We start from the raw sequence: 15,527 nt of genomic DNA, 5'->3' as shown, positions 1-15,527 counted from the left end.
ACAAAAGAGGTTCAAAGACTCAAGGCAAATCTTTAAAAAGATAGTATAAACACCGACAACTGGGAAACACTGGCCTGCGAGCGCTCCAGTTGGAGAACAGCCTTTACCAAAGGTGTCATGGGCTTTGAAGACACTCGAACTCAGGACGCAAGGGAGAAACAAGCTAAGAGGAAGGCACGCTTGGCAAACCCTCACCATGATCAACTGCCATCTGGAAACCTATGTCCCCACTGTGGAAGGACGTGTGGATCCAGAATTGGCCTCCACAGTCAGTTACAGACTCACTGTTAAGACCGTGTTTATGGAAGACAACCTTACTCGGCTATGAGTGATCACCAAAGAAGAAGAAAAATACAGTTTGGGGACCTGGGGAGTTGCTTATGAGGGAGAGTCACAAGAAGATTTCAAATATGTTCAGAGTAGGTGCAGGTGGATGGCTTCACTAGATTTGCCTGTTCCAAACTGGCCCCTACTGAAGGTTCAAGATGCAACTATATTGCAATACAGGGACGCGGGTGGCGCTGTGGGTTAAACCACAGAGCCTAGGACTTGCTGATCAGAAGGTCAGTGGTTCGAATCCCCGCGACGGGGTGAGCTCCCGTTGCTCGGTCCCTGCTCCTGCCAACCTAGCAGTTCAAAAGAACATCAAAGTGCAAGTAGATAAATAGGTACCACTCCGGCGGGAAGGTAAATGGCGTTTCCGTGCGCTGCTCTGGTTCGCCAGAAGTGGCTTAGTCATGCTGGCCACATGACCCGGAAGCTGTACGCCGGCTCCCTCAGCCAGTAAAGCGAGATGAGCGCCGCAACCCCAGAGTCGGCCACGACTGGACCTAATGGTCAGGGGTCCCTTTACCTTTACTTATATTGCAATATCCATCTCTCAGTTCAATCACAAAATCATAGTAGAGTATTTACACGGCATGCGCCCTGATTTGTTTGCAAGGATGCAGAGGAACATTATGTCATTCAAAAGCTATCTCACGCCACAGTGGCAAGAATGTTAATTGCCCCAAAAAGGAAAGAAGCAGAAGTCCCAGCAAAGGAAGAATGGATACAAAAACTTATGGAATATGCAGAAACGGCGAAACTTACCAGAAGAATAAGAAATCAAGATAACAAACTTTTCATAAAAGAATGGAAATGGTTTATTGAATGTTTACAGGTAAACTGTAACCTGATAAAAACATTGGCAGGATTATTGTGATAACCTGCAGTTTTATAAGAGTATATATTTAAAGAAGATGGATAAATGAGCTAATTAGGTTAATTTGGATATGCAGAAGATATAAAAAATAAATTTAAGGAGCTGCAGAAACAGGGGGAAGGAAGTCAAGTTTTGAAATGTCAAAATGATTGGAAAATTAAGGAAATGTATAAAATTAGTGAAATGTATAAACTTGAAAACTGTATTTTTTTTTAACAACAACAAACAAAGTTGTCTCCCGCCTTGAATTTGCCAGATTATGATAAGAACATAAAGATGAGCTTGCTGGATCAGACCAATGGCCCGTCTAGGCCAGCATCCTGGTCTCACAGTGGCCAACCTGTGAGAAACCCTCAAGCAGGGCCCAAGCACAAGAAAACTCTCCCCACCTGTGGTACCCAGCAACGGACATTCAGAAGCATCACTGCCTCTGACTGTGGAGGCAGAGAACAGCTATTGTGGCTAATAGCCTTATGCTTTGTCCATTCGCCCAATCCTCTTTTTAAAGCCATCTAGGTTGGCCACTGAATTCCACCTGAAGAAACAGCCAGGCTGCAAGTGTCCCTTAGCTCATTATCGCGCTACATTAGTCCAACTTACCATTTCCTGGAATAAAAACTGCCACTGGATCACTGAATGGCCCCACTCCGCCATTTGTAATGGCAGCGACTCGCACCATGCAGGTTGCATTGATGGCCACGATTGGAATGTGAACGGCACTGGAATCTTTACCGGTACGCAAAGAGAGATTCTGCTGCAAAGGGGGGAGAGGTTCTTTAAAACGCAGAGGAATTAATGGGGAAAGACTTTCCCCTTCGTAGACCCATTTCCTCCCATTAGACTAGATAATTAGCTGAAAAGCCAACATTTATCCCCATCCAACAGATTTCCAGATCAGATTTCATGCTTGTTTGCTGAACGTAAACAGGCAGCGCTCATGTCAAGAGAACAGCTATTGATTCATGGAGAGCCACAGTTTCCGTGAAGATAGCACTCCAAGTACTGGATGGTAGCTCTGGCCAGCATTTCTTTGTAAACGCTCTTACTGCCAGAGTCAAAATTCAACATAAATTTTACCTAGTTCTACAAGCTTCCAGCTGTGGACCCTCAAGCCCCGTCATTGCAAACCTGTCCTCCTTACAGGCAGAGCCAAATAATCAAGAGGGGGGTACAGACGAACAAAAAACTCCCCAAACTGGAGTGCTATCAGAAAGCCGAGGATGGGAACGGTTTGTAAAATTCATTGCTTTCTCTCTGTGCTCAGCCTTTTCCCACTCCTTTCTCAATTTGCAAAGCCACAGGAATGTTCCCAGCAAGAAGTACCACTTAAACCACCAAGTTAATGTGTTTAATTAGAGAAAAACCATTACTGACATTGATTAAGGATTGTAAACCTTTTATGGATTTTTTGTGTGAACGAGACAATGAACTTGGAATATCTGGATTTGAAGACTGAAAAAATATTGGTTTACGGAAGATAGAGTGGTTGGAAGTTAATGAGTGAATATGATATTTAGCTGCAGGACAAAGAACCGGGAGTCTTTTTATCTTTCTTTATTCTTTTTTCCATCTCTCTCTCCTTTCGCTCTTCCTTCCTCCTTTCCCCCCCTTTTTTCTCTTTTCTTCTTCTTTCCACCTCCGTTCCTTTTAAGATGAAACATCTCTTTTATTTCAGTGTATTATGAAAGGATACTTTGTATTGGATATGAACTTTTGTATATCTTTGGACAAGGATCAATAAATATAATTAAACACATAAAAAGTGCCACTTTGAAGATAAACAAATGGGGCAAAACCAGTTGCTATACAAGGAACAGAGAACAGGCAAAATAACTGGGCTTCAGGTATCTTGGGAACCCAAAGCCAACCTCATCTCACATGTTTGCCCATGAATATTTGACACAGAGCATCAGAGTGCAATCTTATGTCCACTTGCTTGAGAATAAGCCCAATTAACAAAAATGAGACTTATTTCTAAGTAAACAAGCACAGGACTGCAACCTGAAGATATTCTTGAACGCTTACTAATGGCCTGGAAATTACCTGTGTTTAAAGCAGCACTGCCTTTAAGGAAAATATTAATTCTGACAACTAGGCATTCTCTTAACACTTGTGATATTTGTTTGTGTACATGGGAATTCAGCAGACAGGCAAGGCGCCGTTTTGATCTTAGATGCCACGCTTGTAGCTAGAATTCCTCCAGAGACGAAATGGGCATTTGGGCACTTACAGCTAAAGCACCTTTACGCAGGAGCAAAGCAAATTGTTTTAATAAGCTTAAGTGACGCAGCGGCATCCCAGCCAGATATCCCTCCAAGAATGCTAGCATATCTGATTTGACACAAGAGATTCCCTTTCCCGTCAATTCCCTGTTATTTCCTGGACATCTAGTGAGTCAGCTGAACAGCTGAAAGAACGGCAGGTCCTGCTTCCTGCTGAACCGATACTGAAAACCAAAACACACACAAAATAACTTCTTCTGTGACTCACAGTCCAGCTGGCAGGCTGGCATGTAATGCTCAGTGTCTTTGTAGGGCAATGTGTTACGGTAGTACAGCTTCAACTGAATAAGGCTGTATCAAAGGTCTGCGTAAACAGGAACTAGGCAAAATTATGAAACGATTAAGGCTCTCAGCTGATCGTTAATAGACCGACTGGCACACACACCACCCCAAAATTGGGAAGCTTTAACAAAGGAGGGATTGGATACTGGTTAACATGGAGCAAAGGGTGGTGATGAAGGGTCACAAGTCAAATCTGTTTATGTACCCCTTTATATAGCCAAGGTTTGTTCTTGGTTTACAGCTCGTGGTTTATCTGGAGCAGGGCCAGATTTAGGTTTGATGAGGCCCTAAGCTACTGGTGCTGTGGGTTAAACCACAGAGCCTAGGACTTGCCAATCAGAAGGTAGGTGGTTCGAATCCCCGCGATGGTGTGAGCTCCCGTTGCTCGGTCCCTGCTCCTGCCAACCTAGCAGTTCGAAAGCACGTCAAAGTGCAAGTAGATAAATAGGTACCGCTCCAGCAGGAAGGTAAATGGCGTTTCCGTGCGCTGCTCTGGTTTGCCAGAAGCGGCTTAGTCATGCTGGCCACATGACCCGGAAGCTGTACGCCGGCTCCCTCAGCCAGTAAAGCAAGATGAGCGCCACAACCCCAGAGCTTCCTTGCACTTTATCTACTTGCACTTTGACGTGCTTTCGAACTGCTAGGTGGGCAGGAGCAGGGACTGAGCAACCCATTGCAGGGATTCGAACCGCCGACCTTCTGATCGGCAAGCCGACCTTCGAACTGCCGACCTTCTGATTCGAACCGCCGACCTTCTGATCGGCAAGCCCTAGGCTCTGTGGTTTAACCCACAGTGCCACCCGCGTCCCTTGCACCATCTTACAAGCGTATTAAACTCTTGCCTAAGCAACTTCTGCTGCATAATAAATCCGTCCTGTTCCTAGAAGCCACTTGTCTTTTGAAAGGGCTTCATTAAGAACTTACAGCCTAACAAATGATTTTCTGTCGTACTCAGGAATGTTCAAGAGCAAACAATGGAGTGTGTTTTATTACATCTCAGAAGCTGCAGGCACATGCAGAATGTGAACTGCCTAGATATTAAAAGTTTTGGCATCCCGCGTTTTTCTAGGGAGGGAAGATGCTTAGATTTATGCCTTCCTTCTCTGAGGATGAAGTAAGTGACCTTTAGTTAAGACAAGTTGATGAGTTTGCGTCTCCACCCTAGACTAGTCACAAGACCATATTATCACTTTGCTGATTTCAGTGGGTTTGAGCCCTCTGATTTCCAGATCCCAAAAACATTAAAAAGGGAACAGAAAACTCAAGTCGTACAGAAAACAAGCATGAATCACATTCCCCCCTTCCATGAGAGATTTGAAAACAACGAAAACATTTGCACACTGACATGAGCACAAGCCCCAATGAATACAACAGTGCTTACTTCAGCGTGAGCATGCATAGGATTTTGGTGAGCCGTGGTGCAGTTTCTTTTCAATACCTCAAACTTTGGACTCAAAAAGCCAATCTAATATAAATAAAATCAACTCAGTGGAAACCTAAACTAGGAATCAGGATCTGTTTTGGATCATGCTTCTATCACAAGTATAAACTTCTTGTTTTCTTTTTTCCTTTCTCATGGGACTTGTAGCTATGTGGTGCCACAATTTTTCTGATGTAGGCCGACACATTTCAGATAAAAGTGGGGACTTCACTGCCGTTCTCTACCTGCTCAGAGGCTGGGAGGGATGAGTGAGGCTTGCTGTGAGTAAGACTCCCCACTCGACAAGGTCTCGAAGTTCAACAGGCTTTTTGCAATGCTCTCATAAGCAAACACAAAAGGCTTCAAAGTACAGTGGTGCCCCACAAGACGAATGCCTCGCAAGACGGAAAACCCGCAAGACGAAAGGGTTTTCCGTTTTCAGAGGTGCTTCGCAGGACGAATTTCTCTATGCGCTTGCTTCGCAAGACGAAAATGTCTTGCGATTCTTGAGGTTTTTTTCCGCTCCCCAACCCCTTTTTCTAAAGCGCTAAGCTGCTAATAGCCTTTTAGCAGCTAATCCGCTAATCCCTTAAGCCTTTAATAGCCGTTAATAGCCCTTAAACTGCTAATTGCGCTACTAGCGCTAATCCGCTAATGGGCTTGCTTCGCAAGACGAAAAAACCGCAAAACGAAGAGACTCGCGGAATGGATTATTTTTGTCTTGCGAGGCACCACTGTATTAGACCGCAGGGTCTTCCCAAACATCCTTTTAAGCTACAAGCAGCTGAAGATTTTAGGGCCAACTCTTCTTCACTCATTCATAAAGCCAGGGATATAGGATGAATGCCAAGTCTGGAGCAGTGCAGACTTAAGAGCCTCACGGTGCAATCCTGTGCATGTCTACTTAGAAATACATTCTTACTGAGTTCAGCAGGACTAACCATGAGATAAGTGGGTGTAGGACTGCCACCTCAATCTCTTAACTGCTGCTAAATATCTGGGGCCATTTGCAGAGGGAACATCCCTTTCCCTGAGCAAATTCACCCACTCTGCCTTAGTTGCATTTGTGCGATACATCAGTACCTGCATTTCCCTTAATTAGTGTTCAAAATAACTCTAAAAGCTCTGGTCAAGAGGAACCTGGGTTGTTCACTGGCCTGGTTTGCATGTAACACTAACCCATAGTTTATAAACCATAGTTTAGCAAACCATAGTTGATCATTGGGCCCAGCCTTACTGCTTCTCTATGGTTTATAAAATACAACTCAAATATGCTTGGCAAACCAAGGTTTCCTGTTGGTCTAAAAACCTTGGCTATCATTAACCATTGTTTAGGGTGACATGTGAATGAAGGCATTGTTTCAATACTTACAAACACCTCTGAATTCTGCCACACATGAGAGATGCTGTAGCCTTGAAGTTCACCGTTCATCTGTGCAGAGGGAGGCTTTATCCACGTGACGATCACAGAAGAGCTGGACTCATTGACGGAGAGCGTGACATTCCCAGGCGGAGCAGAGGGAGCTGAAAAACACACAGTGGAAAAACAGAAGGCTGGTCATTTCCCCATTTTGTTGACTTTGGGAAGATGCAAGCTGCAGAATTGTTGGGGTGGGAGCATACAGCATTCAAAGAACAAGACAAAAACAAATGTATGTAGATCACAAGATAGGCACAGGGTATGTAGGGCTTGCTAGTGTCTTCCACTCTTAATTATTTTTTTTAAGGGCTACATGCACTGCTTGAGTGGCACAGAAAGTGAATACCCATCTGCTTGGAAAATGGCACAGATACGAGAGCAGGGTAGGTGGGTGCGTTGCTCATCATCAGTGATGTCACTGGCGCTGTCCAATAGGCGCCCACAACATTCACACAACTACATTCCCATGCAGCAGCCGCTATCCTAATTGACAGTACAGTGGTAATAATAATAATAATAATAATAATAATAATAATAATAATAATAATAATATAATAATAATAATAATAATAATAATAATAATAATAATTTGTTATTTATACCCCACCCATTTGGCTGGGTTTCCCCAGCCACTCTGGGCGGCTTCCAACTGAATATTAAAAACAGTACAGCATCAGACATTAAAAACTTCCCTAAAGAGGGCTGCCTTCAGTTGTCTTTTAAAAGTAAAATAGTTGTTTATTGCTTTGACATCTGCTGGGAGGGCGTTCCACAGGGCAGGCACCACTACCGAGAAGGCCCTCTGTCTGGCTCCCTGTAACCTTACTTCTCGCAATGAGGGAACCGCCAGAAGGCCCTCGGTGCTGGATCTCAGTGTCCTGGTACCTCGGGTTACAGACGCTTCAGGTTACAGACTTTGCTAACCCTCAAATAGTTTGTTTTACTTACCTCCTTCTGTTGTATTGGCAGTTATCCACGGGCTGAAGGCAGACCAGCCTACTTCGTTCATACAAGAAACACGGATGTTATAATCCTTCCTGGCCCCCAGATTCTGAATACGGTACAGATGAGGGGGCACAGAAGTGTTGAAAACCAACACAGAGGCATTGCTTGGTGCAAAAGCATCCGTCACCTGAAATGAAGAACAAAAATGGTTAAGGCAAAGATGATTCAGCAAGGAGTTCCATAGCTACAGGCACAATTATCTGCCAGCAGCCCTGTGTAATTTGCAAGAAGAGAAGTGGCAAGCCCGGCCTCTCGCCACAGAAAATAAGCATGTTGAACGGCAAGGAATGGCTCTGGGCTGAGCACATGGGGAAACTTTCCTTTCCACAGAGTTACAGGAAGTGCCCAAGGCGAGAGGAAGAGAGGTTCCAAGGCCCAACACAAGCTTCAGAAACACATTTGGGGTCAAACCAAATTTTCTCCATGCGTTACTCACGTGAAGAGGGGAAAGCAACTAGAAATTCCTGAATCTGCCTAGGCCTAGCTCTCACCTGAGTCATAAAATGAGCTGCAAATCTTCATAGTGAGGGCTTACGTGACTAGATGTGTCCAGAGAGAAAGCAAACATACAAATCCCTGTAGCTAGAAAATAAGAATGGCAGGGAGAAACTAGAACCCTCATCCCTGAACTGCTATCTTTCTGTGTGCAGGGTGTCTGCTTGTTTGTTTTCGCAAAGACATTTAGTCTTTGTATTTAGCCACGCGATTTCCCACCTGCAGCCAAATAAAAGTCAAGGCAATGATTCTTACCGTCACCCTCAGTGGAAAACCATTTTTCTCTGTTTTGTTGCCCCTCTCAAATTATCATTAAAACAAGCCAGGTATGTTGTACAAGGGACGTGGGTGGCGCTGTGGGTTAAACCACAGAGCCTAGGACTTGCTGATCAGAACGTCGGCGGTTCGAATCCCCGCGACGGGGTGAGCTCCCGTTGCTCAGTCCCTGCTCCTGCCAACCTAGCAGTTCAAAAGCACGTCAAAGTGCAAGTAGATAAATAGGTACCGCTCCAGCGGGAAGGTAAACGGCGTTTCCGTGTGCTGCTCTGGTTCACCAGAAGCGGCTTAGTCATGCTGGCCACATGACCCGGAAGCTGTACGCCGGCTCCCTCGGCCAGTAAAGCGAGATGAGCGCCGCAACCCCAGAGTTGGTCACGACTGGACCTAATGGTCAGGGGTCCCTTTACCTTTACATTGTACATGGCACATTTATCTTTATTTTTAAATTTTTTCTTTTTGCAGAACCCAGTCTCATTCTCCCTGCCTGTATTGCTCAAACCTAGTCTCATCTCTGGCAGCATTCACTTCAGTGCTACACACCACCAGACAGAAAACGAAAATTAAGCAGCCCTTGATGCTACCAGATGCCCTGGCAGGCAAATACACAAGTGTAATCAAAACCAGCTGTTCCTGTTTTTGGTGTATTTCATTTGCCACCACCTTACTGGCTCTTGTGTTCCCAAAGGTGTCTGAGGCCATTTGGTCCAGGGAAAGGAACCAAACCAAATCACACACCACACACCGCCTTTTAAAAACATCAACACCATAGTAATTCTGGCCTGGTTTTGTGAGTATCAAATGCTAAGAGCTCTAAAAGCGGTCTTGCCTTGGGGATTTTGAATGCTCTCGAATTCAGAAATCCTGTTCCTTTATTACAGTATCTGTAAAGTGGCCAGTTACAGAATATTAAGTCATAGGGTTTCTTTAAAAATATTATTATTTTCCGACCTATTTCCGGAGTTTCAGCAGGAATGCAGCATCAAATACCATTGACATGACAACATCGAGAAAGGAAAGGCATCACCCTGTTCCTGATCCACCCACCGCAACTCACAAAAGCAGCTTATTAGAGTTTCCAGAAGGCAACTGGTGCTGCTTAAGCTGATACTGTGGAAATATCACGTAGGAAACGCAATAACCAGGCTCACAGATGCTTTTATGTTTCGGCACTAGAAGGAATACATCTGTGCAAAGTGAGATATGGGGGGGGGGGGGGGAATGCCCTGACCTTTCTTAGGAACAAGACCCAGCTAGAGGAAATCCTGATGCTGCCCAGTTATCTGCATGTAAGGGCACTTCCTCAGCTGAATGAAACAATTATTTAAAAGCGGAGCATGATCACAAAGGGCGGCCTGCTGTGCGGATGTGACTCTGCACCCCTGCATTGCCCCGGACATTGGGTTTCTGCCTGCATCCTGGGGCTTTCCACTGGTCTACAACCAGCCATGGAAAGAACAGGGAGCAATGGGCTTGTGGCTTCCAGCCAAGAGTCCTTGTGACCTGTTTTAGCCAATCGTGGCAGTTTCAGAAGGTGTTGCTCGGTCACTAATCCATGAGATCTTGTGGCTCTGCAACGGATCTCTGCCTGGGATTTTTCTCTGTTCTGCACAGAACCTAGGGATGCTGGCAGATTCTGACGGAAACGAGAGCAGAAATCACTTATTCATCCAATGTCCAGAATGGAAATCAACCCAGCGAATATTTACTCTTGCTGTTGCTTTTGGTCTGCAAACAATACACCATTGAATTTTAGCCCCCTGCCATTTGCATCGAGTTTTTTTTGCATTTAAATGAATGGAGTGGAACAACGAAATTAAGTGGGTTGCATCATTTCACCAACATCGGGCAGCAAGATGAACAGCATAGTTTGTGGCAGAAGGCGGACTGCAGCAGAATGGAAGCGGCGGTGCATGTGACAAATACAGGGAAGAATGGAAGATGATGCTTTCTCCATCCCTTTACATAGGGATCTACTTGATCCATTGAGCTAATATTGTCAACATTGACTGGCAGCAGCTCTCCAGGGTCTCGGCCACAGTCCCTTCCCAGTCCTGCCAGGAGATGCCAGAAACTGAAGCAGGAACTGCCTGCTTGCAAAGCACAGGTGGTATTCAACTAAGTTGTACGCAGAGTAGACCCATTGAAATTAATAAACACGAGTCTATTAGGTCCACTAATTTCAATGGGACTACTCAAGAGTAAAACTGAGCTGAATACCATCCCACGTGCCCTTCTCTTGAGTTACAGCCTTGCCCCATTTTTCTGTTTTCCAAAAATGTTTTCTGCCAGAAACAATAGTGGTGAGGAAAGACTCAAGGGAACAGGTACCTGCCACCTTGCTGCTGTTCTCCTAGTCAAATAGCACCTTAGAGACCAACTAGGTTTGTTCTTGGTATATGCTTTCGTGTGCATGCACACTTCTTCAGATCCTAACAGATACTGTTAGGACTCAGTTACTTGAGTTTGTGTATAAATGTGCAGCTGGACACTAATGAAGTTGTGGCTCTGTAGCTTATTGCCTCCAACCGGAGAATCCTGTTGCTTTTCTGGCAATCGCTAGCATGCTTTCGAAACACCCTTTTCCCCATCTCCAGCAGCAAATCAGTCTGACCACTCCTGATCAGTCCGATCAGTCCTCCCGACCACTCAGAACATGCATAGGTGTTTTGTTGCCTGAACTAGCAGCTTCCATGGGATGTGGATTGCCACCAGCAGCATAATGTAAAGAGCAGAATGTTAAACGGAGCAGGGAGACTTAGTTCACAATCCCTGTCCAGCTGCAAAGTTGGCCGGTTATCTGCTCTCAGCCTAACCTACTTTGCAGGATCATTGTGAGGATATGGGGAAAACCTTCTGCACTGCTCTGTGCTCTTTTATTGGGGGAAGCATGGGTTGAAATGGCAGCAACAAAATAACTGAAGCATCCTTGTGTTTTCGAGGTCATAAAGGCTGGATGGCAAGAGTGTTGTTCCTTGTATCCCATTTCTCCAGGCAAAATAAACAAGCAAACGCCCCCTGCTTCAGCATTCAACAGCTACATTAGGGGCTGCAGCCCTAATATACAGGCTGCCTCCACCCCCCAGAAATCAACGGGATGCAAGTTGTTGAACCATGTGGAGGATGGCAGCCCACAAATACCCTCCCCCCAGGAATTTAGGGTGCACAAACTGTTATTGTGAAGCCGGTGGCTTCTGAGAAACCCCAAACGCCAACCGCTTAGATACCAAAACTATTTGGCTGCGCTCCAACATCCACACAGTTCTGTTCATTTGACACGGCGTGACCGAAGGGAAGCGAGATAAATTGCATTCAGAGTTACTGTGAAATGTGTCAAATGCTTAAGCAGACAGTGCCTCGCTTGATAACTTCTGGCCATTTTCAAACTGCAGAGCGTTTTGCCGGTACAACAAGATCTTTGAAAGTTGAAATAGTTAAGGCAGAATTCACAGGAGGGGCAGGATCCAACCTTGTTGTTTTTTTCTCCAGCCACCATCCCAGCCAGAGGGCACTCAAGGCGACATGCAATAAAACCTAAACTCATCGCCATAAAACCCAGAGTTAAACATTTAAGAACAGCAACAGGAAAACACACAGACACCCTGCACACATTTTTGGCAAACAAAAAGGTTTCTGCTTCCAGGAAAAGCATTAAAAAGAAGGGACCTCATCTGATCTCCTGGGGAAAGGAGATCCAAAGTGTTTTCTGTACAGTATCATAAAAGAATAGGCAGCTGTCTGACACCAGGTCAGACAATTTAGCTCAGTACTGCCTACACAGACTGGCAGCAGCTCTCCAGAGTGTTAGACAGGTTTCTCTCCCAGGGATGCAACTGAACCTGGGTTCTTCCGCTTGCAAACTACCATCATCTTATAGCTGTGCCTGCTTGGAGATGGGGGGGGGGGCCTCAGTGAGAGCCTCTTGCTCAAGGCCTCCCAAAATCTGGCACCAGTAACTATACAATCCCGACCCATACTGTTGACCAGGGCAGTTTGTGCATAGGCAGCCTTTGGGTGTATGCACATAGACTTTGGCACAAAGGATGCCTAGAGCATGTGGAGTCTGAAAGCCAAGCTAGCAAGTGCCACCTTGTTTCTTTCCACTGTGCAGTCAGTTACACCTGGAATGGATGTTTGCAAAAAGCTTACGTATCAGCTCCTGAGAGCAAGGGCAAGAGAGAGGCCTGTCCCAGATATAGAACCCCTTTGCACCTGAAACTCGCCCCTCTGAGCACATTTCAGGAGTATTTTGAGGTCTACCTGTTTGGTCTGGCCCTCAATGCTTTGGGTTAGGTCTGCAAAGGACTTGTGAGACAGCAAGGTTTCATTCTGTTGCGCTGGGATCTTCTGCTCTTGTTCTCCCCCTCAAGCCTGATGGAAAGGGCTGACTACGAATGTAAGTACAGTGGTGCCCCGCAAGACGAATGCCTTGCAAGATGGAAAACCCGCTAGACGAAAGGGTTTTCCGTTTTGGAGGTGCTTCGCAAAACGAATTTGCTATGGGCTTGCTTCGCAAGACAAAAATGTCTTGCGATTCCTGGTTCCCCCCCTCCCCCCTTTTTCCCAAGCCCCTAAGCCGCTTAAAAGCTGTTCGCTAAGCCGCTTAACAGCTAAGCCTCTTATCAGCTGATCTAAGCCGCTAATAGCCTTTTAGCAGCTAATCCGCTAATCCCTTAAGCCTTTAATAGCCGCTAATAGCCTTTTAGCAGCTAATCCGCTAATCCCTTAAGCCTTTAATAGCCGCTAATAGCCGCTAAACCACTAATAGCCGCTAAACCGCTAATAGCGCTAATAGCGCTAATCCGCTTGCTTCGCAAGACGAAAAAAACCGCAAGACGAAGAGACTCGCGGAACGGATTCTTTTCGTCTTGCGAGGCACCACTGTAAATCAATGAACTCAAAGGGAGCTGTGTTGCCGTTTCACCTGCATGACTGAGCCAGCCATCACCAGACGCTTGCTGTTTAATTTCTTGCAGGCAGACACTGAAGGAGTTGACGCCAGGCTTTTGTACCCTGAACTCATAAAATTGACAACAGCCACTTGGACCTCGGTAGCTCAGATGACTCACTTATGAACTCTGATCGGAGTTCCTCCTACATGTGCCACCCAGAATTCTCTTTAAGAAGAACTGAAAATGCCAGTTGCGCATATTACTCTGAGCAATGAGGAAGGTGACTCTCTCTTTTTCTTTCCATCCACCCTTTGCTTTCTCTTCCTTTAGCCAAGCCTGGCTTTCAGGAACCCAGGTTAACAGAGGAGAAGCAGCTTATTCTTTATTTTCAGTTTTATTCACTGCTTTAAAAAGAGCCTCAAAGCGACTTGCAAAAAAAAAAACAAAAAACAATAAAATAAAATAACCCAAACAGTAAAAATCGTACTTAATGCTAAAAAATGCAAAGTGTCGTTTCCTGTCCAGCCAAAAGATGAACACGAAGAACAGGCCGAAAGAACAAACCACATCACCAGGGGTCTGCAACCCGCGGCTCCGGAGCCGCATGTGGCTCTTTTACACCTTTGCCGTGGCTCCGGGGTGGATACTAGCGAGGGGAGGAGGCGCATTGTGCGCCCCGACACTCTCCACTGTGGCGGGCGCTGTACTGGCGGTGATGTCGCATGGGGGCGGTGTGTGCGTTAGTCACGCACCGTCCAGACGTCACCTTCCTGCCCGCTGTCAGATCGGAGGGCAGCGGCGCACATGCTTTAGATGTCGCAATGGTTTTGCGGCTCCCAGGTTTTTTTCCTTCAGAAACGGGTCCAAGTGGCTCTTTTTGTCTTAAAGGTTGCAGACCCCTGCACATCACGGTCCAAATGGTTGGTGACCATCGCCAGTGGCGTAGCGTGGGGGGTGCAGGGGGTTGGCCGCACCGGCCGCAACATCTGGGGGGGCGCGCTCGCACTCGCAGCTCTGTGCCCCTACCTGGCTCACTCACTCTCTCTCACTGCTATGCTGGCTGTGCGAATCCGATCCGAGCCGCCGGGTCGCCGCCCACTGTGGAGGGGAGGGTGCCAGGCGTGCGGTGCGGTGCGGAGAGAGAGCGAGGGACTATCTGGGGGAGGGACAGTGCACCGGGGGGGGGAGGCGCAAATTACTTCCCTTGCCCCGGGTTAGGGGGCGCAAATTACTTGCCTTGCCCTGGGTGCTGACAACCCACGCTACGCCACTGACCATCGCAGGGTCTAGATATATTTCCCTTCTGCATAACACTAGTTCTGTTTTCAAGCTTCCCTTTGCAGGAAGGCAAACTAAGACACGCAGGGAAATCCTGATTTGCAGCAGTGCACCCAGAAGAATTGCCACATCCCCCCATATTCTGCAGCCTTGCAACAGAGGGCAGGGAAGTACCAATGACTGCAACCTTATGCTCACTTGCTTGGGAGAAAGCCTCAACAGGACTTACTTCTGAGGAGATTTGTATATATGACGGCACTGGAAGTACCATAGGAAACATCAGGCAAAAGCAACCACACAAATGCTGAACAACGCATAAAGGCATACCTGAACTTTGCAGCGGCTCAAAGGCGAATAGCCATCAAAGCCTGGGATCCAGGACACTGCTATCGTGTGAGCTGTTCTGCTCCTCACTTGCACCTCAAGAGGAGGGGAAGGGATTCCTGCATTAGAAAGAGCAAGATCTTCAGCAATAGTGCTTGAATATGGCAGCCAGCACAACACACACACACACCACTGCCAGGCCTTCTGGACTGTTGGGTTGAAATAAACGACAGACGAGTGACAAGTGTCATATGGGAGGCATCTCTTGAGCATGTCTCAGAGAGTCCCTTTTATTGAATATTACAGCATTGCCACATATGTGCTTGTTGCTGATTGGTTAACACAAATCATATGCAAGGGTAGCATATAGGCATTAATCACCAATAGATTAAAGGTTGGGAAAGGGAACACAGAATTGGACAGGTATGAAAACCTCCTTGTTAAACTATTACTAATGATTGATATAGGGAACACAGAATTGGACAGGTATGAAAACCTCCTTATTCAACTATTACTAGTGATTGATATAGCAAAACTTAAAAGGGCATAACCATCACATTCATAGATGTGGTCAACCATGCATTAAGAACAGGTCAGGGTACGATGTTTCATGAACTCAATGTGAACTGAACATTCTAGGATGGGTGAG

At 46.1% G+C, this 15,527-nt stretch overlaps 1 protein-coding gene across 4 annotated transcripts in view; it reads right to left on the bottom strand.

The window, feature by feature from the left end:
- MERTK (MER proto-oncogene, tyrosine kinase) overlaps positions 1-15,527 on the bottom strand; it is a 54,174-nt gene that overhangs the window by 20,963 nt on the left and 17,684 nt on the right. For 2 of the 4 annotated variants that reach the window (XM_083432994.1, XM_083432996.1), the window contains exons 6-9: positions 14,882-14,997; positions 7,557-7,740; positions 6,561-6,712; positions 1,805-1,955 (exon numbers count right to left, since the gene is read on the bottom strand). In XM_083432994.1, the coding sequence (XP_083289120.1) occupies positions 1,805-1,955; positions 6,561-6,712; positions 7,557-7,740; positions 14,882-14,997 (603 nt within the window). Of the gene's footprint in view, positions 1-1,804; positions 1,959-6,560; positions 6,713-7,556; positions 7,741-14,881; positions 14,998-15,527 lie in introns of all 4 variants that reach the window. The other 2 variants (XM_083432993.1, XM_083432995.1) reach the window with 1 other exon arrangement.

Source organism: Podarcis tiliguerta (genome assembly GCF_965153285.1).
Source record: "Podarcis tiliguerta genome assembly, chromosome: 3".
Lineage (NCBI taxonomy): Eukaryota > Metazoa > Chordata > Lepidosauria > Squamata > Lacertidae > Podarcis > Podarcis tiliguerta.
The sequence above is the reverse complement of the archived record's forward strand: the minus strand, read 5'-3'. Positions and strand labels throughout refer to the sequence as shown.